This window comes from Arabidopsis thaliana (genome assembly GCF_000001735.4).
Source record: "Arabidopsis thaliana chromosome 1 sequence".
Lineage (NCBI taxonomy): Eukaryota > Viridiplantae > Streptophyta > Magnoliopsida > Brassicales > Brassicaceae > Arabidopsis > Arabidopsis thaliana.
This window is the reverse complement of record NC_003070.9, coordinates 25,642,101-25,666,018: the sequence shown is the minus strand read 5'-3', so window position 1 is coordinate 25,666,018 and position 23,918 is coordinate 25,642,101. Positions and strand designations below refer to the sequence as shown.

Genomic DNA, 23,918 nt, shown 5'->3' with positions numbered 1-23,918 from the left:
TTATGAACTGGTTTACAAAAAAAAAAATATAAAAAAATAAGAGATTTATGAACTATCTTACCAATAAGAAAATGGCTACCACATTTGTTAAGAATATACCGAGAGGTTGTATGGGATGACAATATGAGATTAGCTAAGCACATTACTGGATGGATCAAAGTTTAGAATTGTTGTATTTTAATATGTCCATGGTTCTAAGGACTAGATCTATATGACACTACATATTAAGAAATACAACAAGAAATGTTTTTGAAGAAACAAGAAGAAGTAATATCTCTATAATTGAAATATATACGGTTTGATGACATCGAGTGGTTTTACCTGATGTCGCCATATTATTTCACAAATCCAATTTGAAATTAAAGGATGATTCTCTTTATCCCCAAATCGTCTAAATGCATGCAAAATGACAGCTTTGCATCGAATGAGAATATAATTTTATCAAACTCTGTAAGATTATTCGCTCTTTGTTACAATAAGGTCTACGATCAACGTACGGGATTCTTTGTACCTTTTTTCTATCAGTCTCGTGGCCTCTATTTTATATACAAATATTCTATGTACATTTCTGCATGTTTTATAAAGTCAAACTTAAAAAGTCAAAACACTTATGTCAAAGAAAGATAAACTAACTAAAAGTCAAACTTCTAACACATGCTATAACTAATGAATTTGTTGAAAACTAATTATGACATGCATGGTTTGGTTGTGACTAATGGTCGTTATGTTTAGTATTACACAAGGGTTTATCTTCATCCAAATATTAACAATACAAAGAAAATCATTCAATCCACTCATCAAGTTTTGTGTTCCATTTTGGTACTTAGTAATGGACTAAATGAAAAAAACAAAAATTGCTGAATTTAGAACCAAGATCAACAAAAATAGTTCGCATAGAGTAAAAACATATTCCACATATATTACTTTACAAATTTGAAACCAGTTGAAAGACTATTTATGTTGATCAAATTTTTTATCCACATTTTTTGCTTCATGATTATAACACCATATCAATAGGAATCACATTTCCAGTCTCTATTCCATCCCCATCATATTTAAAGGAAGACTTCCAATCCAATCCTGATAAGTATAGATCAGGCAAACTGATTGTGTTTCAGACTAGTGTGGATATCGAATCCGTACTTAATAATCTATAAATTTTTGGTCTCGTAATACAAATTATATATTGAATCGCAGAGCAGTAATAAATAGCAAATAGTTTTTTTTGTATTGATCGTAATAGTATGTTTTTACTACAACAATAGTCCATCTCCTTTACAATTCATCAGCTCCTCTATTTATAACACTCCTGAAAATCATTTAAGGTAAAATGTTAATGTAGTATGCGCCACATATCACTTTTTAAAGTGTTTACAAGATTAGACATTTTTTACTTTGAATTATCGAATTTAGTTTATCTTTCTCAACCTAGCAAAAATTCAAGTTTAAATACAAAAATAAGTATCAATCAAAAATTCGTCAAGATGTGTGGATGTTGAGTATAGTTTAATTTGTAGTAGAAAAGTGGGAAATAAAAAGAAGACAAGTGAACTAAAATTTCCGACCCAAAAACAATGTATCCATTAAGCTTAGTTTAATGAAAACCATTTACACGCATTTGTATAACGTGAAACAAGAAACTGACATGCGTGATCATATGTTTATATTAGGAAAATGCTGTTGCTTGAAGCAAGTAAAAACTGTTTTAGAAATAAGTTAATTTTAAAGCATATTAAAATAACAAAGAAATGTACGTACAAACGTAAGGGACAACGAACAGACAAAAAAAACAAACAGTAGATGGGAGAGATCCGAGGTGTGTAAGAAATATTGAAATAAAGGCCAAATTTTATTGAAAATTGAATCGGTCCTTCAAGTAGTAGTATTAATTTATTTGAGTTTTTCTTTCCCGACGCATAATAATTTGGTTCCATTAAATATGACAGTGCCTAAACAATAACAATAGGCAGAGTTAGATCCAAATGTTAGCTACATGATGCAATAGTACGCGTGCGGTGGTGTGTTTACGCGTGATCCTATAATCTCGAGGTCTCAGCTTTTCCAATTTAAAATTCTATATAAGTTTTGGCTTGTGACTTGTTGCTCGGGCTTTCATCCGTACAAATGTGTTTACTTCATCTTACCTGATGATATTTGGGCTCATTTTTGGGCTTACCAGGATTACTGATAGCATCTGGACCAGATTTTTTCTTTCTTTCTTAATTTCTAGTTAGAACCCATAAGGAAATATTTGTGTGTTACAAGCTAACATGTGGTGTTGCACAAGATTTTGTTGGTGCATATTGTGCATCAAATGGAGATTCTAGTTAAAACTCACTAGAAAAATTGAATGAAAACTGCTAAAAAAAACGAAAAAAAAAAAAAAATTACAATCTAAGCTAAGGAAAAAGGACTACAAGAGTGGTTTTGGGGTTGGATTAAGTTTTTTATTTGTTTTCGATTCTCTGGGTATGGTAAGCCCTTTGAATAAGATGATAAGTGTGAGTTATATCATGCTGGTGAAAGTATATTATAATCTATGTATGTACCAACTAGTAGTTGCTAATAGGTCTTTAACGGATCGATGAGGACAAAGAGGCTGACTTTGTAAGTCTTGTGACTCTTGTTATTTCACAAAACTATTTTGGTTTAACAACATTGATACAAAACAAAAACAAAAAAACTATTTTGGTTTAGTAATGGAAAGTTTAATATGTACAAAAAGGCTTTTGACTTTTGATAAACAATAAGTGTTTTACAAGTTGTGTTCGATTTCTCATCGGACATGGAGTATTATAGTTAATTAAGCGGACAAAAAAACAAATATATTTTGTATACTTGTAGTTAGGAAACTGTGTTAAATAGCCCGAGCTACTTGTTAGTTGTTGCAATCATTGAACGTATCGATGATTGTTAGCCGAAACTCGTACATCTTTTTTTCTCGAAGAAAAGAAGTTTCATACATTTTTTCATTACAGAACATTTATCTTCTTTTCAAGCAAAAATTCAGAGTAGGAGGATATTGATATTCACATACAAGAAGCTCAATTAGCCGATTCTGTCTAAAAATAGGTACGTAAGATTTTAAATTGCCCAATTGCAAAAGAAATATCGTCTGTTGTTTATTTATTTCAACAGGGTGAATTAATGTATATATACAAGAAAACAATGTCCATGATATAATTTATAATACCCAGCAATTTGGGGATAACAAATAGATTAATGGTTTCAGCTGCCTGTAAGTAGGTTTAATTATTTATTTTATACTTTTAAAAGCCGATAGTTTTGAACATTTTCATAAATTTCTTATTACGTAAAAGGAGAGAAGTAAATCCATTTCAACCATCTGCAGCCAACCTTGCATGGTCACAGCCAGTAATATTCAAAGATGACCAAATATGAAGACATCTCCACCAAAATAATATTGCAATTTATTTCTGAAATAACTAAAATCGCTTGAACTATATTTTAAATTTTTGAAGAAGTGGAAAAGTTGCAAAGGGGAATGCTTGCAATTTCATATAAAAAAAGAGCAATTCAAGATTTTCGGCCCTTGAGTTTTTGATGTGTTAGAAATTAATAATCAACAGGATATACCTGAGGCATGTTATAATACTATTCAACGACAACGGCCGTTTTACTATAAAACTGTAATCGTAAATAAATAAAGTCAACGGTCAGAATCGTTGGCTGCAATAAAATACGATTTATTTAGTTTTAACCATACTTACACGCAAATGTAATTCTACATATATACGTATTATATCAACAAGAACTCTGTTTATTTTCAAAGCTTTCTTGATCTTTCATTCTCCATTCTCTTGATATATTCACCTACCATGATTCCAACAAGATGCAATGAGATCAACGGCTCACGTCCTTCGTCGCTAAAACTCGCCGGAGAATCCCACACCATCAAGAAAACGTCGTCTTGCAAGTCGAAGCCACGACCACATGGACGGGCATCTCCGGTTATCATCTACGCGCATTCTCCAAAAGTGATCCACACGCGTGCCGAAGACTTCATGGCCCTGGTTCAAAGGCTGACGGGTCTAGACGAGATTATTAGACGGAACACTAGTGAATCTTCCTCTTCTGTTGTGACGGAAGAGGTTAACGTCGGGGATGATAACACGGCGGCTCCGTTTAGTCAGGATAGAACACAACGACAGAAGTTAACTGATATGCCGTTGTTCACACCGAGCTCGATGACCTTGTTTGGTTCTCCAACTCAACTTATGTATATGTCACCGAACCGGACCGATTCATTTCGACCCTTGGTTTTTAAGTCCGAATAAGACTTCTTAGCAAAAAAAAAAAAAAGTTCCAATAAGACTTCCCATAAAATATGCTTTTATGATTTCTATTTTATATGTATACAATTGGTTTGTTCATTCGTTCGTTCATAAGTTGTTTCACTGTGATTAGTTGGTGTAAATGTCACTTAACTTTACAAACTAAAAACAATGTCACTTAATATCTGTATTTGGTTGTTTTAAACATGAAAGTTAAGGGTTTACCTGTTCTTTTTACATAAATTATTCCATAAATCTCAGCGACAACGTGTGGGCTTCAACAAAATATTTGAAGACCAGAAATGCATTATTGGGCTTCGCATTAAAATGAGCTTCAAGCTCATCTTAGAAAGTTTTTCTAATGACGGTCTATGTGCCATCTTAACAATTCTTTGAGGAAGTTTTATAACTAGAAAAAATGTAAAACTGAAGGTGGAGATGAGTATTAGTTATTTTTATTGATTTCTAGTAGCCTCCCCAAAGTAAAACAGTAGTAGAAATTTTGGAAACATTAAAACCAAGTAGAAAAAACTGGAAACTAATGGCATACAATTAAATAAATTGTGTTTTATTTTGTTAAGTGTAGCATGTTCACCTCAACAAATTGATAGTTCATCTGAAACTGAGACCATCAGGAGAGGCTAAAAAAAGAGTCCTTTTCTTGATATAATTTTGTTATAGACCTTTAGGGCCCTCTTCCTGAGCCCAAATAACTTATTAAAACATATTTATCTCTATATTTGTCATATATAGATCCTAGGCCCGTTATCAACATGCCATGTTGACAAAAAAAAAAAAAAAAAATCATTCATGCCACTATGTTTTTTCCCCCCACTATGTAATCATGATATTGATTTCCTCATCTACTTACAATTCTTGTATTTGTTTTCTTTTTTGTTAGTCCACAAATCTACATCTACTTTTCGAAGTGACACTCCAATAAATAATTACATTCTCTTTTCAAATCTTCAATGAATATTGACTCTAAACTGCATGGTGTACCTACATGCAATATTCCAAAAATGAAAGAAGTATTATGAAGAAAGAGCCATTGGAAATTTCATGAAAGAAGTATTTAACTTGGTCAACTAGTTGGCCATCTAAATTGGGTAATCTCATGGGTTACAAAAATGTTTCATGTTTCATATCAATTAAAATTGGAAGCATTTTTGTTTAGAGGTTGAGAATTTTTTTTATTGTTTTTACCTTTTAATGTTAAGTTTTCTAAAACAGTATAGTTTTAAATTGGTCCGACTACCCAGTCCGATACAGTTTTTAAATTGGTCCGACTAGCCAGTCCGATACAGTTTTTAAATCATTGTTGTAAAGCAAAAAACATTATGCCATCTTAACTCGAAATCACTTTTCCAAACAACCCGGTTCACTTACTTCCATAGAACACGAAACATACGAATATCTTTCATAATTCAAAAAGCAGTCGGGTGTAAAATGTAAAACTAACTTTCCCTGGAAACAGAAATCACATTTGTTTGGGAAGTCTGTCAGTTGGGCTTTGGCCCAATTGGTTTACCTGGTAGTCAGAAATGCAGGCGGCCTGACTACCCCCTGGCATTAGTCGGAAATCATCCAAACTCGGGATAGACAGTGTGGTGGTCCTTCGGGGAGAAGTCCACTTTGAAGTACTTTGGTGCGTTTCTACCGGGGCTAACCGGATCAGCCGATAGGGTTTATCAAAAAAAAAAAAAAAAAAAAAAAGTTGTAAAACTAAAGCTTTTTTTTTGTTAATTATATGCTTGAAGAGAATTGTTTGCGTGCAAATGTGAACCACACGAATAAAGAAACGTGGCTCCCAAAACGTCTCGCACATCCTTAGCTTTTCACTTCCCTATAATGTGTTTCGATCAACACGTTTCTGTCTTCTATACGAATAATTAATTGTCGTGTAATTTGATGATTTGAGTAAATTAATCATATTGAAATATACGATAATAACAATAATACATATGTGTTCAATTAAAATCAGATCAATTATTTAACTTTTTTTGAAGAGTTTTTTCTTGTTCGGGCAGAAAAAAAAAACTCATCTGCATGAACGGGCACTACTCGGGTTACTCCACCGTAGGTATGAAAGTTCTGGTTGATCGATTCAGGCATGAAATTCCCCGGAATAACTATCTGATCTGTATTGTGACATCTACACCAAGAAGATTATGATGAAAGAAATGTTTGGCCTATTTTTAAAAATAAAGTCGGATTGGTTAATCTTTTTTTTTTTTTTGGGTTTTAATGTTATGGTTATCTTTTCAAGTTTCTATTATGTTAGTATAATATATATCCTGAATTATCTTCAATATTATATTTGTTCTTTTTGTGATTTCTGACTTTCTGTCATATTTTAATCACATCACTTAATTCCAAACCTATTAGAAAACTCGTAACCAGCCACATTGGGTAGTGGCTTCACTTCACATGGAGCCAGAGAACAAGTGAACTAGTAACCGACCAAACACACAAACACTTTTATTAATCTGACGCTGATTTTTATTCAATCAAAACTAAAATTTTAAAATAAAAATCGCAGAGAAGCAAACAGACAAATTATTTACAAAACGTTGCGTCGTTCTCATTAATCTTTAACACTTCTTTTTGGCGTTGAATCTTTCGTCCGTCCTCTTAACTTTAAGACAAAACCGTCCCAACCAATATTTTCTCTCGTCAAGGATTCCATCAGCCCGAGATAAGGACGTCAGCGTCCCACCAAGTCTCAGCCTCACATTCCGTCAAGTCCGTCAACACACCGTTAAACTTCCTCAAATCTCCCACGGCTATCTCTCCGCTAACATCATCCCTGACGTATACTTTCTCCACACCACCGGTATCAACTCCGATTATATTCCCTAACAACCGCCCCGGCTGCCTCCACTCCGCGAGCAAAGCCGGCATCCGAAAACCGGCGCGTGGATCACACGCCTTCACTTTAACGGCGTCAACACCTTTTTTCTCCGCCGCCCAAAAAAACGGTGACGAGGTTGAGTTATAGTTCTTGAGAAACGTTGCCACAACATTCTCATGATCATCGCCATCGATATCTAAATGATCCCAAAGCTTCACGACTCCACTCGAACCAATCCCACCAAGATCAGGCCATGAGAACAAATCTCCAAAACTACCACTATATCGCCTCCCCATCCATGTGCAATTACCATTGTCTCCCTGATCATCATCATCATCGTAATAATCAGATCCTCTAACGCGGAAACCTCCGTTGACTCGTCTTCGATTAAAGATCGAGTCAACATCCTCATCTTCATCATCAGCCTCATCTTCTTCGTCTTTTTCATCGTCAGAGGAGACGGTAGAGGAACAAGAAACATCGGAATCGCTATCGTAATCATCAAAAAGAGTTGGAGAGGAAACAGAGACATCTATTTTTCTTAACCTAACAACTAGACTGTTGAGTTTACTAACAAAGTTGGTGAAATAAGCTAGAAATGCGATAATCAAAGCTCCCCATTTCCAAAAACCATAAGCTTGGTGTAGCTTTCCGATTCCGGAAACAGCAACAGATCGAGAAAGAAACGAAGGATCATTAATCGAGTTTATACCAACTTCGAAATCTCTTATTCTATTAATCACCGGTACCTCCATAATCTCTGCAGAAAGAAAAAACTAATTAGGTTTTTTTTTTGTTTTTTTGTTGTTATGAGAAAGAGAGAAAAAAAGAAGAGAGATTTGGATGCGAAGGCTTGGGGAAGCCTTAAAAAGACCGAACTGAAGGGTTAGAGAGTACACGTGGCGGAGATTGAGTGGGTGAAGATGAGAGTTTTGTGGCAACACGTAGGAAAAAAGGTAAGAGGAAATGGGAAAGATAAGATACAATGAGTCAGCTTTCTGACAGATGTATTCTCTGTGTCTGTAACTATCTCATGACCACAATAAATAAATAATAGTTTAGTTTGTTTTTGGGTGTTATTATCATAAATATTTTTGAGTGGTTCGAACCACCTACCACAATATAGCTTTTTTTTTTCTTTTTTTTCACAATTATTGAAAATAAGGTTTGGATTTGAGGCGTCCAAAATAATTGTGTTGGTGGTTACTTTATGAAGCGGATCATTGATGATAATTTTTTTGTTTTTGTTTTTGTTTTTGTTTTTCTTAAGAATGATATGCTATGTATAATATGACAACTCATAAAGTCAAAATAATAATTTGACAGCTCATAATACATTAATTTTGTAGGTTAACATTTATTTTCTTATCAATTTGTATAAAAAGAAAATTTGACTATATATATATATCTACAAATAAATGAATTTGACTATGATTTCAACAGAAAAAGAAAAAGAATTTTCGAAACTGTATTAAGGATTTTCTGTTTAAATTTTGGCAAAAACTAATATATTATTTGGAAAATATATTAGATTCGATTAAATTTACAATATGGATGTGAGTTTTCGGACATATATGAATATTTTTGGAAAAATAGTTTATTCTATTCATGAATTATTATTCATAAATAAACACAGACAAAGGGAAAGGTACTAGAAACACTCATTATGGACCAATTTGTGACAATTTGCAATGTAGAAACAACGACATGCGAACCACACAAGTAATGCCACGTGTAATCTCCTGAATGAATAGAAGAAAGAAAAGGCATAAATAGCCTTAAGATTTTCTCACCAGAATGACCTGGCGTTCGATTTGGTCCAAATCAGTGAAATCAAAATAAACGTTTCTTTTTCTGGTTAGATGCACGCCACGATTTCGTCTAAGAGAAGGCACAATTTAATCTTACTAGAAGAAGGGGCTTATCAATTTAGTTACGTTTTTGGTTTTTACTCAAAAACAACTTGTATGTTCTACAAGAAACTTCGAAGCAAATCTAACTTGTAATAATGGATTGAGTTAGATCTAAAAGCAATATGTATTTTTAAGGCTAAGAATTTTCAACAGCTATATACCACAATAATTATCATTTTGATAATTTCACAAAATTAAAGAAACGTGTAGAGAGAAACTTATTATACTTCTAGAAAAATGATTTAACTTTTAATAAAAAAATTTATACTTAATATATGTATTTGATATGCGGTTTATACAAAACAATCACATGTGTTTAAATAAGAATAGTTAATATTAAAAATCTAAAACAATAATTATTCTGGAACATAAATAATGCTTACATAAAATTTGATGTGAAATGGAATTAGTATTTATTGACGTTAAAAAAATAAAAAATAATTATTGACGCTAATGGGTTATATAATCACTAGAATATGTTTTTGATATAAGGGGAGGCCACCAATTTGTCAGACGGAAAATGTTTCAGAGTTGGGCCAACCGAGGTATCTTCAAATTCAGTGATCCAATTTGTTTTACTATTGAGCCCAAAAATTGAAGGTGTTGTAGTTTTGTCGGATGTCAGGATGTGTACTGAGTTAAGTCAGAAGTTCCAAAAATATATGAACCAACTTAAAGTGACGTGGACATAACGAGAAAATGTTGTAACAATATGCAGTATATACTTATAAGATTGTGATAATTACTAATGGTGATTTAAAGGTATTTCTAATCTGTGAAATATACTTATAAGGTTGTGGGATTGAATGGGAGAGTTTAATAAGTTTCTTTTTTTGTTGCAAAATAATCAGCTTTTAAAATACTTATTACATTCGAGGCACATGAACTATTTTTCTATCCATTGGCCGATTCTAAATATAAATAGATGTTGGATAATAGAGTTTAAAGAATTTTGAGTTTTCTAATATACAGATTGAGAGGCCAAGTGCTAGATTCAATATGTAACAATATCAGGCTGATATTTTCGATTGAATATCACCAGTATTCAATAATAAAATCATCAATAAGACTAACAAGTATGGTCTCATTCTAAACACAGTAATCACGACAAGAATTCTAATGAGAATCTATGACCAATAAAGACTAACAGTAGGTGTCTTGCATCTACGCTCACATTATTTCATTTCTTTCAAAAAAGGAGTAAAATTGTAAAAACCAGAGCTAATGATTCTTCCTTCTATGCACATTAAGGAAAAAGTAAAAGAGAACAACATGAGAAAAAGCAAAAGGAATCGAATAAACAAACACTTTATCTTTTTCAAAATCTCATCAATAATGACACAATTTGGAATTTCATTGGAAACTGTGTCCTTATGGTCCACAAAAATTCCAATTCAAAGCACACACTTTCGAGACAAAGACTTGCTTCAAAAGAATCAAAAGGACAAAGTTTTTTGTGTTGCCAAGTTTTGGATCCTTTTATAATGAACCTCACTTGAAAGCAAAGTTTCCACATTTCCAAATTCTATGGCTACACTGCAGAGATTCAAGTTCTTGGGGACGCAGTGCGGAGTAGCAGCACAAAGCCCGACACGAAGTCCGAGTCCGAGGACAAGTCCATTGGTACAGCTTCGACGAAAGAAGACAACTTTAAAGATGCTTTTGAGTCTTGCATCTCCGAGTCGCCGAGAGCAGCAACCGTTGATTCATCATCATCACAAGGACGTAGCCGGACGGAAACTTAAAGACTTATTCGTCTCTTCGTCTTCCGCAGAGGAAGAACAAGAAGAGGACGAGAGACCAAAGGGGAAAACAAAAGAAGAAGTTCTTGCAGCCATGGCGGCTAAACTGAATGCAGCTTCAAGATTACAATGTGAGTCTGCTGATGCAGCACCAGTTTGGTTCGGATTCAGCAAACGGCTTCTTCAGCGAGCTTGGCGTCCTAAACTTGGTACCATTCACGAGTAATGTAACCCAATTTTCTTCTCTTTTTTTGGTGTGACTTTGGAAACCATTAGTTTCCCATATGAATGAATATATATGTTTCTTCTCAAATTTGGTATCTTTATGTTTGAATTCCTAATAAAGATTGATCAAAATTTCACATTTTCGTATCATTAAGTGGCCCAACTTGTAAAAAAGAAAGAGAAAGGTTTAAGCCTTTGATACCTATTTGCTTCCAAATGGGATTGGGGAACTATTGATTAAACATCCTGAAATATTTAAGATAATAGCATTGTGTAATTGAGGACCAAGAAGTGAGATGGAGAAAACAGAAAAGGAAAGTGACATTGTTTGGGTATGTCAATACAAAGCTGATTACTTTACATATTGAAGAGGCAACCAAAGGAAGTGAAAAACAAAGCAAGAAAAACTAAGCTTACGAGGAGCAAAACTTACTATTAATATTGTGTTGACATTTGACAGAGTGAATTAGTTGCAATAGCTATGGAAGCTCCAACAACAGCAGCAAACATACAAGATTAAGTAAAATCAGAGCACAAACAGATTGGTAAATAAGCATTGAGCACACACCGTTTTGACTGGAGCAGATCCTTTAGCTTTCCATAAACTAAGAAGTACACATGCAGATGAGAAGAGACCTCTTATACCATCTAAATGATCTTTTTTTTTTTTTTTTTGAGCAAATACCATCTAAATGATCAAAAGTAACAAAGAGAGGTAATTATACTACCGTGACACTAACTACACACCACTGAGACTCATAACAATGAAAGAGCAATAAGCAAGTGAAATGTTGGGAGATTAAAAAATGATCACATCTCTAATGCTTTTAGAATCAATGGTCGTTCTCCGAAAATGGCATAAGAGGTCTATCAATACAGAATTCGTCGACCTTCTCAACCATATATTCCATGTCATCACGACACTTTTCAAGCAACGTTGTGCACATGTCTTTCACAACTGCCTCTGAGCAGTTCATAGCTTCCTCTACACCGGCAAAAGCTAATTCAACCTCAACCATCCAAAACTCAGCAAGATGCCTTGAAGTGTGAGACTTCTCTGCCCGGAAAGTCGGGGCAAATGTATACACATCTCCCATACTACAAGCATAGGTTTCTGCATGTAACTAACCAGAAACTGTCAGGTAAGCTTGACGTGCAAAAGAATCTTTTGAATAATCAGTTTCTCCATCTTTTTTTAGGTAATTCAGTTTATTTGAGCAAGGTATTCACTTGGAACATTTCAATCACTTTTTGTGATGATAGGATTCTGAATGTGTCAAATATCATGTTTAACACAGAAAATGTGGGTCGCAAGACCAATCTTATGTCGGATTCTTGTAAATGCTGCAATTGTGGTGGTTCTTGCACGAAAGTAAGTATGGTCTTTCAAATACTCTATAGTAAGCTTCTACTTATGAATAGAGTATGAAGTTTCACTGTGTAAGTCTTTTGGATTCAAGTAACAAATATTTAACTTTAGCAAGTAATAAAGAAGATTAAATAACTTGCAAGTAATCAAATTTTGGAAGAATATTTGATCTAACAAATACTTGTTTTGGACTAATCAAGTAACAAAATAATAATTCAATTACTTTTTTTTTTGGTGGGAATAATAATTCAATTACTTGTACAAAGCAAAACAGATTGTTAGTACCAGAAAATTAGCAAGTACCATAATGAGTAATTAGATTTTTTTTTTTCTGTGAAACTGTGAGTAGTTAGATGCTATATTATAATACTCCTAGAAAAACAGTTGACTCTTGAACTTTAATTCTGTTTTTCCTTGATAATAAATAATACTAAATATGGACAAAAAATAAGAGAGAAAAACTTATACTGAAATCGTAAAACCAACAACTCCTGCTTTTAAAGCAAAAAAAAAATAGTCTAAAATGAAAATTACTTTAAATAAATGAAACTTAAAAAGGAATTGCTAATAAGAATCTATGTCACCAATCATAGCCCCAATGTTCGGTTTTTGTGACAGCTTGCTTTCTCACATTTGGTCAAGCTAGCCATTTTTCTCACCGGCACAAGTTCTTTAAACAAACATATCATGTTTTTGTCTCTTAATCTAATCCGATTTTGTCCTTAACAAAACCCAAACTTGTTTCGTGTTTGGTACAAAGGAAGATGTTGAGAAACCGACTTGAGTTCTTCTTCTTCTTCTACTCATAAACAAACAAAAAAAAAAAAGTTGCAATCTTTTTCCCTGGATTCTTGTTTGCAACCTACCTATAATTCTGGGTATTTTCTTATTCAGATTCTCCTAAAAGTTCTCCTTTTGTTCCTTAGAAAAATACAATCTTTTTCTCTCTTTCCCTTGTGGATTTGGATGATTGGGTTTGATTTACAGTTCATTTCTAGTCACCATTACGCGTTTCTCTCTTCTTCCGTGTCAAGCTTTCCTTCTACCTTGGGAGATTGTTTAATACTTCTTCTTCTCTTTGTTCTTTTCTGTGTTTGCCTTAGTCAGATCTGCATTTGTTGTTGTCGAAACCAAAACGGTCGAAGAAGAAGAAGAAGAACATCAGAGTACTAAGTTAGTTTCTCATCTCTTTGAGTATATATAAAGCTTCTTCCTTCTTACCAATTGATTCAGATTTGCTCTTCTTCAAATGTTATTTGCAGGTAAAGTTTGTTGTATCTTGGCTACGAATTCATGACTTCTTGGCTCAGAAAGATTGTGTTATAAGATTTGAGAGTGTGAAGGGTCTTTCAAGAAGTTGTTACAATGGCGTCTAGAGAAGGAAAGAGACGTAATCATAATCATGATGATGAGAAGCTTGTGCCTCTTGCTGCTTTGATAAGTAGAGAGACGAAAGCTGCTAAAATGGAGAAACCGATTGTGAGATTTGGACAAGCTGCTCAATCTAGGAAAGGAGAAGATTATGTCTTGATCAAGACTGATAGTCTTCGTGTTCCTTCCAATTCTTCAACTGCTTTCTCTGTTTTTGCGGTATATACCTCAGTTACATTGTCTTAATAGTAATGATATGTTACTTCTTTTAGCAATTAGTCAATTAGATTCCTGAATTGAGTATTCTTGAGTCTCAGGACAATTGAAATGCATATTATTAAGTCTATAGTTTGTTTGTGTCATTTGTTTCTGTGTTTTGACTGTCTTGTGTTTTTGGATTGTTAGGTATTTGATGGGCATAATGGAAAAGCGGCAGCGGTTTATACAAGGGAGAATCTGTTGAACCATGTTATTAGTGCTCTTCCTAGTGGGCTTAGCCGTGACGAGTGGCTTCACGCTTTACCTCGTGCATTAGTTTCTGGATTTGTGAAGACTGATAAGGAGTTTCAGAGCAGAGGTATGTGAATTACAAATCATTTACTAGCTCTTTTGATGGATCTTTACTTGTGGCTGAAGAATGAATGAATGATATATGGTTTATTCCTCTCTTGATGCCAGGGGAAACTTCTGGAACAACAGCAACGTTTGTGATAGTAGATGGATGGACTGTGACCGTTGCATGTGTTGGCGACTCGCGCTGCATCTTGGATACTAAGGGTGGTTCAGTTTCTAACCTTACTGTTGATCACAGGCTTGAAGATAATACAGAAGAGTATGTAACTAAAATGAAATTTTTGTCTTTGGGATCTTAAAGCACAATGTAAAGCTTAACCCTTTTATCATGATTCAGGAGGGAACGCGTTACTGCGAGTGGTGGAGAAGTTGGCAGGCTAAGCATTGTTGGAGGCGTTGAGGTGTGTTGTGTTCTGTTTTGTTAAACTGATGTGTTTCCAATTTAGAAGCTCACTATTGAAATTCTGCAGATTGGTCCACTACGGTGTTGGCCTGGAGGTCTCTGCCTTTCAAGGTCTATTGGGGATATGGATGTTGGGGAGTTCATTGTTCCAGTTCCCTTTGTAAAGCAAGTGAAGGTACATATCTATATTCAGTGTTTTGTTATAGATATGTTTTATCCTTAACAAGCAAACTCTCACACTTGGTATATAAATATACAAAAAGCTATCAAACCTTGGAGGAAGGCTTATCATTGCATCAGATGGCATATGGGATGCTCTCTCCTCAGAAGTCGCAGCTAAAACTTGCCGTGGGTTATCTGCTGAACTTGCTGCTAGACAAGTAGTTAAGGTAATTGAATTTTCTTAACTCAATTTCAAATTTGTGTAATCTTTGCTTGTAAAGAAGTGATTAAGGAGTCTTAAGGTTTGTGTTGCAGGAAGCATTGAGAAGAAGGGGACTTAAGGATGACACAACTTGCATTGTGGTCGACATAATCCCACCCGAAAACTTCCAAGAACCACCGCCTTCACCTCCTAAGAAGCACAACAACTTCTTTAAATCATTACTCTTCAGAAAGAAATCAAACTCATCTAACAAACTCTCCAAGAAACTTTCCACTGTTGGTATTGTTGAAGAGCTCTTCGAAGAAGGTTCGGCAATGCTCGCTGAAAGGTCACTCCTTTTACTTCTCTTCAATACGTATAAAATTGTTGTGTTTACGTTTTCTCTAACAAAGTTTCTACAGGTTAGGATCAGGTGACTGTTCTAAGGAATCAACAACAGGAGGAGGGATATTCACGTGTGCCATATGCCAACTAGACCTAGCTCCAAGCGAGGGAATATCAGTCCACGCAGGTTCAATCTTCTCGACAAGTCTAAAACCGTGGCAAGGACCGTTCTTATGCACAGATTGTCGTGACAAAAAAGACGCGATGGAAGGGAAACGTCCAAGTGGAGTTAAAGTCATCTAGATTGAAAGATGGTAATCTGCATCATCTCTCACTTACACACACACATTCTCTATTCGTTCATTATAATTCTTTCTTCTTTCGTTCTTTGTTGTTACATTACATCTACGCATCCATTGGAATAAAATTTGAGTAGTAGACCTGATTCTTTATGGATCTGAGAATCGGGTTCGATATAGAGTGAGTTTGATTGATTGGTATACAATGTGAAAAAGCTTGTGTGTGTCATACTGAAAACAAAACAGATATATGAAAAAAGTTTGGATAAAACAAAATTCTGTGTCTTATCTTTGCCATTCTTTAAAATGTTGTTGTTTGCTATATCCAGACCGATTGATGTCTAAGTAACAGAAACTATATAGATAAGAATATTGATTGCGTAAGGATGGTCGTAATGTGGAGCCAAGGACAACACGAGTTTCGTATGATATGGATTCAAATACTCTTGTAGGACATGCACTTAAAGCATACGCTCCAATTTGTTCTCTTTTTGGCATATTTTTACTTATTACTCAATCAACTTATGTTTTTGGAAAAAGGTCAAAAGGCAGAAGATTATTCTATATTCGGATTGTTTTTTCTTTCCATAACACGTAAGTCATTATATTTTGAAATTAAATAAAAAAGATTTGTCATGAAATTAAGGGACTTTACATATGTAATTAGTAATATTATTAGTTAAAAAAATCAGTAATGGAATTTGTAAGGTTGCGATTTATGCTTGATGGGGAACAATTTTGCATGAAACAAGCAAATACAATACATTGTTGATGGCTTGATGCAAATGCTTTAGCTTCTTCTGCTTTATTATGAAAAAAGCCAAAAAGCTCAGCTTCTGCAGCGATATATCAACAAGCCCGAAAAAAGGAAAGCCCCACACATTTCGCTTTATTTACCAGATTGTCCTTCTTTGGGGAAAAAAATAAAATATAGAACGGGTTTTGGAAATTGTAAGATTTGATTGACAGAGAATTTAATTCTTGGTTACGGAGAGACTAGTTATGACCATTAAATCTTCTTCACATGGAGAGAGTTTAACACGTGAGAATCACAGTCACGCGTGTGAACAGAAACACACAAAAAAACCTCAATTTATCATTATTACCTTACCGTTACGGGGAAAATCAAAACCCTTTTGACTTATTATAAACCCTCTAGTCAAATCTGAAACCGATCGTACGGTCTAGGTTTCATCAGACACACAGTACATAGAAAAGGGTATATTCGTCATTTCAAATATGTTTACGTTACTGTTTTGCGTTAATTACGACCATACCACTTTCCTTGTTCTGTCTTGAAGTCCTCAACGCTCGTTTCTATTCTCTCACTTTCTCTGCAGAGAGCAACAATGGCCAAAAGCTCTTTCTTCAACAAGCATTTGCTTCTCTCTCTTCTCATTCTTCTCCAAAGCTGTCTACTCTCTTCTTCTTCAAGTACCGATTCAGAAACTCTCTTGAACTTCAAACTCACCGCAGATTCCACCGGAAAACTAAACTCATGGAACACAACAACAAACCCATGCCAATGGACCGGAGTCTCCTGCAACCGCAACAGAGTCACACGACTCGTACTCGAAGACATCAATCTCACCGGGTCAATCTCATCACTAACCTCACTCACATCACTCAGAGTTCTCAGTCTGAAACATAACAATCTCTCTGGTCCAATCCCAAACCTCTCGAACCTCACAGCTTTAAAGCTTCTCTTTTTATCAAACAACCAATTCTCCGGTAACTTCCCCACTTCAATCACTTCACTCACTCGTCTCTACCGTCTTGATCTCTCTTTCAACAACTTCTCCGGCCAGATTCCACCGGATTTAACCGATTTAACCCATCTCCTCACTCTCCGGTTAGAATCAAACCGGTTCTCCGGTCAAATACCGAACATCAACCTCTCCGATTTACAAGACTTCAACGTCTCCGGTAACAACTTTAACGGTCAGATACCAAATTCATTGTCTCAATTCCCTGAATCAGTCTTTACACAAAACCCATCTCTCTGTGGAGCTCCATTGCTGAAATGCACGAAACTCTCTAGTGACCCGACTAAACCGGGTCGACCCGATGAAGCAAAGGCTTCTCCTTTAAACAAGCCGGAAACTGTACCTTCATCTCCAACTTCAATTCACGGCGGCGACAAAAGCAACAACACATCAAGAATCAGCACCATCTCACTTATAGCTATCATCCTCGGAGACTTTATTATCTTAAGCTTTGTCTCTCTTCTTCTCTACTACTGTTTCTGGAGACAATACGCAGTGAACAAGAAGAAACACTCGAAGATTCTTGAAGGAGAAAAGATTGTCTACTCATCAAATCCTTACCCAACATCAACGCAAAACAACAACAATCAGAATCAACAAGTTGGTGATAAGGGTAAAATGGTCTTTTTCGAAGGAACTAGACGTTTTGAGTTAGAAGATCTTCTCCGAGCATCGGCGGAGATGTTAGGGAAAGGAGGATTCGGGACGGCGTACAAGGCGGTTCTTGAGGACGGCAATGAGGTTGCGGTGAAGCGGTTAAAAGATGCGGTGACGGTGGCCGGAAAAAAAGAGTTTGAGCAACAGATGGAGGTTTTAGGAAGGCTTCGTCATACTAATCTTGTGAGCTTAAAGGCTTATTACTTTGCTAGAGAAGAGAAGCTTCTTGTTTATGATTACATGCCTAATGGTAGTCTCTTCTGGCTTCTCCATGGTACGTCGTCGTTTTTGTTTCCTTTTTCTTACTAATTCCGGAAATTATTCACTAATTAGTTGACTTAGGTTTATGTTTCCATAAGAGGAGAAATTGTGAAAATGGTAGGAGTAGGACCAAAACATGTGATTCATGGTACATAGTAGGGTTAAATTTTTTGGACTTAGTGAGAATTAGAAACCATACTTTATATGTTAGAAAAATGGTTGGAAAATCATTTTCATGGGGCATTATTATTACTATATAGATAATGAGAATTTAAGTCTTTGGATAGATATTAGCATTGGCTACAAGTTGGACAAATAAAGTTATGATCTGTCTCATTTAACTCGCTCTTTTTGGGATTTTTCCCTTTTTTGTTTAGTTTCTAGTGTTTGTCTTTACCTAACCATTTGTTTATTCATTTCATTCACTGATTTTAGTAACTAATAAAGCGACTAATTACATTTTTTGAGGTAAGTGGGAAAGTTTGTGATATTGGTGTTTGATTGTGTTTTGGACAGGAAACCGTGGACCGGGTCGGACTCCTTTGGACTGGACCACGCGCCTTAAGATCGCAGCGGGGGCGGCGCGTGGCTTAGCTTTCATCCACGGTTCGTGTAAAACCTTGAAGCTCACGCACGGTGATATCAAATCCACCAATGTGCTACTAGACCGATCAGGCAACGCTCGTGTTTCGGATTTCGGGCTATCTATCTTCGCGCCATCGCAAACCGTTGCAAAATCTAATGGCTACCGTGCACCGGAGCTGATTGATGGCCGAAAACACACTCAGAAATCCGACGTTTACTCATTTGGAGTGCTCCTTTTGGAGATTCTCACTGGAAAATGTCCTAATATGGTGGAGACGGGTCACTCGGGTGGTGCGGTGGATTTACCAAGATGGGTCCAATCAGTGGTGAGAGAGGAGTGGACGGCTGAAGTGTTTGATTTGGAGCTGATGAGGTATAAGGATATAGAGGAAGAAATGGTGGGGTTGTTGCAGATTGCTATGGCGTGTACCGCAGTTGCCGCGGATCATCGTCCGAAGATGGGTCATGTGGTGAAGTTGATAGAGGATATACGTGGTGGTGGCTCTGAGGCCTCGCCGTGCAATGATGGGATCAATTCTGCGGTGGACTCGCCGTGCTTGTCCGAGGACACTTGCGGTGGGACTACGAGTCAGTAGTAAGATTTCTTTACTTGAAAAATGTAAATCACGTGCCTAGAATCTTGACTTTTGTCATTCGTCTGAAATCCTAACACTTCTAGAGTCGTAGGCTTTTGTTCTTTGTTTGTTTCCTTTAGTTTGTAACACGAAGGGTTATCAATTATGTGAGTCTCGAGTATTTTGTATTAGGGGTAAACAAAATTTCCTTCTCTACTTTTGCCTGGCCCGATAGCAAAAAAACATATAGTAAAATTAGATCCCCAAAATGATATTTTATATGGTAAAATTAGATCCCAAAATGATATTTTATATGGTTCTATTTTTGTAAAATTAGAACCATATATTTGGGATTTGATTTTTATTACAATCTTTATTATTTTACATCTTTTGTGGCATTTTAATCAATTCTTATTTTTAATTTGATGTGTTAACTCTTTTAACATTTATACTAATCATCACCCTAGTCTAGGTATTAACCAAGGATGTGCTTACTCTAGAAAGTCGGGGCCTAAATGAATGGAAAGCCACCCACTAGAGATGCCTTAATGTCCGGTCCATTATTCTAATTTCTCGGACGACAGAAACTAGCGAGGACTTTATAGAGTTATGTGGCAAGCATGTGCGCATGTTATCGCATAGTATGTAACATTTTCGTCTTCTATTTAGCATACAACTATACATAGTGGTAGAGTTACACGTTAGTCAACTATATAAACATAAAATATCTAACATATGTAGAGTCGTTGAAGCTTGTTTCGTCGGCTGATGTTTTTCTCCGGCTGATATTACGGAATTAATAAAAGAAAAGTTTAATGGAATGTGTAGATGAATCACCCAAAATAAAATACTCCTCATTTACGAATAATCAAACTATTATACAATATTACGGTGAAGAATTGAAAAATTAAAAAAATATATGAAAAAAGAAAAATAATCAGAAATGTAAAACAGTACGTGAAAGCCTGAGCAACCGGTCGAGAGCAGTAGGCAAGAACTTGCGAGCAAATAAATAACAAATATTCGTCTCTTCTCCATTGTAGAGACACTCACCACCACTCCTTAGGTTCTCCATGAACTCCGCAGTCACCTCGTGTCTAATAAACCGGTTAGGGTGCGGGCCACCTTTCGACCAGTCGACCCACGTGAGAGTCCGGTTGGAGTTGCGCCGTTTCAGGCTTGATTTGATGTTGAGGAGTGTAGGAATATAGTGCTCGTCGGCGTAGCAACCATGGTGGCAATAACTATAAAAGAGAGGCCAGTAGATTCTATCGGAGATAATCTCAAGAGCCATGGCACGGTCCACTTCGATCCATTGGGAGCCTTTGCGCCAGTGGCGTAGCTGGACATGTGGCTGCATTAGAGGGCTGTATCGGCCGCGTCCAACGCCACCAAGTTGGTCGTAGGACTCAACGTGAGTTTGAGTTGAGTTAATAAGGTAAGAGTAAACAGTGGTGAAGTTGAAAAGAGGGATGCATGATTCGGAGAGAAGTACGAATCGTTCGTTTGATATGTCTAATAAAGCATTTGCTAGTAATCTTTGTTCTGCTTCCACCATGTTCACATATCCCCAATCCACTCTCTGCATTTTCAATAAAGAAACAAAAAGAAAGAATTTAGAACCTTGCAATATGTTTTAAAAATAAATGTTCAAAAACGAGTATATCATTCGCATATAGAACCAAAACATAATGTCCCACGTTGCAATGATTTTCACAAAAGTGCAAAGTAGTTTGATGACGCCATGTTTTATATTAAGAAATCAAACCAACTTTGACTACAAAAGAAAGACAGCGATGGACATGACATAATAACCGGAATTGCCGACTCAATCCGTTACTATCTTCTTTGACCCACAGTTGGGTATTTGAATGCTTAGATACATATACGAGTACTCGTAAATTTCTCATATAGATCAAATACTCGAGTACGGAGTACCATAACTTTCTAAAAATCCTACTAGTAGAAAATTATATTCATACGACCGCGTGTAAGAATGGACCAAGAAAAAAGAGTCGTCATGATCGTTTGAGAGAAGAAAATTCCAAATTGTTAACTATCTTTTCTAGGAATTTCCTTATTAAGAAGTTCTAAAAGAGACACACTAGCCGCCGTTAACAAAAGTCACATCATAAGAGAAGATTGATGAATGATGAATCTTACCTTGAGAAAGTCAGGGAAACAATTAAGACACATGCACTAATAAGTAACACTTTTTTTTACGGGTATACATATGCGTTTGTGCCTCAAATACTTGTCGGCAAAAACAATATGTTTAACTAATGAAGAGACCATGCAATACTTTATATATAGTATTAAAAAAACAAACGAAACCATGCAATTTACTGTATTATATTATATAATAGCACTGGCACCGACGGACCACAAACAATTGCTTGATTAAAGGTATAATAATCTATTTAACAAAAAGCAAACCGTAATGTGCAAGATAATCTACATTCCCTTCACAATTTCTTATGAATTGTATTCTTTTTAGTATGAGATTTCTGTTTGACAATTACTCAATCACAGTCAGAGCATGTTTACAACAAGAGCACACAGTTTTCGAAAATTCGAAAAATGTAGTATAAAATTTTACATTGACATTTCTGTTCCTTTTTTTTTTCTTTTTCTTTTAAGACTTTATCCCGAAAGATGCACTTCCACAAATTCTAGAAAGTCCAAAATAAGCCTAGGCCTAGGAAGATGTTTGGAAATAGTTTTCAACCAGTATTAGACTAAGACCTCATTAGCTGCGTCATTTTGCACAAGCGCAAAGATTATCGACATTTATTTAATTTCCAGTTTTGCATATATATGTACTATTTTGTTATATGTTAAGAGTTAGGACAAATGGTGGTCAACTTGACATTTTGATATTTTTCTAGGACTCTAAAGTCACGAAATTATAAATACTATACCATTTTTCTCCAACGTAATTTCACAAAAAAAAATGAAAATCATAAAGGAAAAACAAATATTGGAGTTTGTAGGAAGCTGACCTTGCTTGGAATGTGGCGGCCACGGAAGACGGAATCTTCGGGATCGGACTGGTTATAAGAAGGATAAGAGTGAACGTAGATAGTAAAAAGACCTTCATGCCCACGAAAGAATCTCTCCCATAGACGAGCTAGAGGTAAATGACCCTTTGTCATGAACATGAAAGCAACCTTTGGCGTTCGAGGAAAAGGGTAATTCTTGATCTTAGGCGCCATTGAAGCTCTCCAGAGAAGCTCTTCGTCCTCCATGTCGTGCATAAGCTTCTCCGGTGGCTCAATAAAGCTTTTGAGCCCATTTTGCTCGGGCTCAGAAGGAGGAGAAGGAGGAGGAGGAGGAGGAGGAGAAGGAGGAAGAGAAGAGACTATAAATAGCTGAGATATGCGTTGGATGCTAAGTGAAGAATTTGAAGAGAAGTTTTGTAGAGAGGAATGGAGAAGGATGCCGATGATGATACCGCAACAGAGGATAAGGGAATACGAAAGGAGATTGAGGAAGTGATGGTATTGAGCATTGAGAAGCTTTGTTGTTAGAGATGGTGATGAAGAAGACAATGATGATGAGTTTTGATCCTTTTGGTTCTTCATTGAAACAGAGACGGAGAGGATTGTGTGCTTGTGATGTTCCAAAAGAGGAGTGAATGGAGAAGGAGAGACAAGTTCTTTGCTTTAAGGGCAAGAGATACGATACCGCTTTTACAAGTGGAGAAAATTCTATATATATTTTTTGTGTTGAGTTCTCTTTTTCTTTGGGGTCAAAATATAAAAATTTGGGGTTGAAACTGTGGAATTTTCTTGTCGACGAAAAAAAGAAAGAACTTTATATAAGATGTAGATCGTAACAGTGAAATCTCATAGAAATCTGATTTTGGCAGATTTTTATGCATAATTATTGGCGATTTCTATTGAAGTACAAATTTAGTTAATTAGTGGCTTAACTTAGATTTGTAGAATATTTTATTTGATTAGCTAATATCTTAAAAATTTTATCCTACCCAAAAAAAAAAATCTTAAAATTTTTAAACAGAAGTTATCATTTGATTTTTTTTTTTTGTTTTGAAATGACATTCAATCGGGAAAATGTAACTTATCATTTGATTTTTTTTAAATGAAAATTAAAATCAAAATCAAAATCATTAAAATATGTATTTATCAAAACGAAAGAAAAATGAAAAACGTCAAGATATTGCATAGATTTTTTTCTTACAATATTCAATGAAAATAAATGCTAATCCGCAAGTGCAAATAAGTTTAGGGAAATACGGCTGGAAAATTTTAAAGATAAAACATAATTAAGTTGACGTTTTATTCTTTTCATTTATTAT

At 35.4% G+C, this 23,918-nt stretch overlaps 7 protein-coding genes and 1 non-coding gene across 11 annotated transcripts; 4 read left to right on the top strand and 4 right to left on the bottom strand.

The window, feature by feature from the left end:
* Positions 1-3,742: 3,742 nt before the first annotated feature.
* Positions 3,743-4,532, top strand: PDE337 (VQ motif-containing protein). Its single transcript, NM_105516.3, has one exon. The coding sequence runs from the start codon at positions 3,840-3,842 to the stop codon at positions 4,296-4,298; it is 459 nt and encodes a 152-aa protein (NP_177012.1). The 5' UTR covers positions 3,743-3,839; the 3' UTR covers positions 4,299-4,532.
* Positions 4,533-6,534: 2,002 nt separating this feature from the next.
* Positions 6,535-8,262, bottom strand: AT1G68440 (uncharacterized protein). The gene has a single exon (NM_105515.3). The coding sequence runs from the start codon at positions 7,902-7,904 to the stop codon at positions 6,984-6,986; it is 921 nt and encodes a 306-aa protein (NP_564930.1). The 5' UTR covers positions 7,905-8,262; the 3' UTR covers positions 6,535-6,983.
* A 2,182-nt stretch (positions 8,263-10,444) lies between these two features.
* AT1G68430 (uncharacterized protein) lies at positions 10,445-11,389 on the top strand. The gene has a single exon (NM_105514.3). The coding sequence runs from the start codon at positions 10,590-10,592 to the stop codon at positions 11,028-11,030; it is 441 nt and encodes a 146-aa protein (NP_564929.1). The 5' UTR covers positions 10,445-10,589; the 3' UTR covers positions 11,031-11,389.
* Positions 11,390-11,862: 473 nt separating this feature from the next.
* On the bottom strand, positions 11,863-12,126 carry AT1G68420 (Class II aaRS and biotin synthetases superfamily protein; the record flags this gene model as incomplete). The annotated part of the gene is made up of 1 exon (NM_105513.1): positions 11,863-12,126. One exon carries the CDS (start codon positions 12,124-12,126, stop codon positions 11,863-11,865), a length of 264 nt encoding a protein of 87 aa, NP_177009.1.
* Positions 12,127-12,999: 873 nt separating this feature from the next.
* AT1G68410 (Protein phosphatase 2C family protein) lies at positions 13,000-16,395 on the top strand. Of its 4 annotated transcripts, NM_001334364.1 has the most exons (11): positions 13,016-13,276; positions 13,502-13,571; positions 13,661-13,988; positions 14,175-14,346; positions 14,448-14,601; positions 14,680-14,743; positions 14,813-14,920; positions 15,009-15,134; positions 15,223-15,458; positions 15,532-16,201; positions 16,294-16,347. In NM_001334364.1, the coding sequence occupies exons 3-10, from the start codon at positions 13,764-13,766 to the stop codon at positions 15,755-15,757; spliced, it is 1,311 nt and encodes a 436-aa protein (NP_001320344.1). In that variant the 5' UTR covers positions 13,016-13,276; positions 13,502-13,571; positions 13,661-13,763; the 3' UTR covers positions 15,758-16,201; positions 16,294-16,347. The 4 variants fall into 4 exon arrangements, with proteins under 4 accessions (NP_001320343.1, NP_001031252.1, NP_001320344.1 ...); NM_001334363.1 differs by having other exon boundaries at positions 13,000-13,571; NM_105512.3 differs by having other exon boundaries at positions 13,017-13,276; positions 15,532-16,395.
* A 369-nt stretch (positions 16,396-16,764) lies between these two features.
* On the top strand, positions 16,765-19,980 carry AT1G68400 (leucine-rich repeat transmembrane protein kinase family protein). The gene is made up of 2 exons (NM_105511.3): positions 16,765-18,450; positions 18,954-19,980. The coding sequence occupies exons 1-2, from the start codon at positions 17,103-17,105 to the stop codon at positions 19,616-19,618; spliced, it is 2,013 nt and encodes a 670-aa protein (NP_177007.1). The 5' UTR covers positions 16,765-17,102; the 3' UTR covers positions 19,619-19,980.
* On the bottom strand, positions 18,623-18,696 carry U4.11p. Its single transcript, NR_139535.1, has one exon. It is a non-coding gene; the product is annotated as an other RNA (small nuclear RNA).
* A 431-nt stretch (positions 19,981-20,411) lies between the features above and the next one.
* Positions 20,412-23,485, bottom strand: AT1G68390 (Core-2/I-branching beta-1,6-N-acetylglucosaminyltransferase family protein). The gene is made up of 2 exons (NM_105510.4): positions 22,600-23,485; positions 20,412-21,179 (listed from the first exon to the last, which is right to left on the bottom strand). Exons 1-2 carry the CDS (start codon positions 23,179-23,181, stop codon positions 20,535-20,537), a joined length of 1,227 nt encoding a protein of 408 aa, NP_177006.1. The 5' UTR covers positions 23,182-23,485; the 3' UTR covers positions 20,412-20,534.
* Positions 23,486-23,918: the final 433 nt, after the last annotated feature.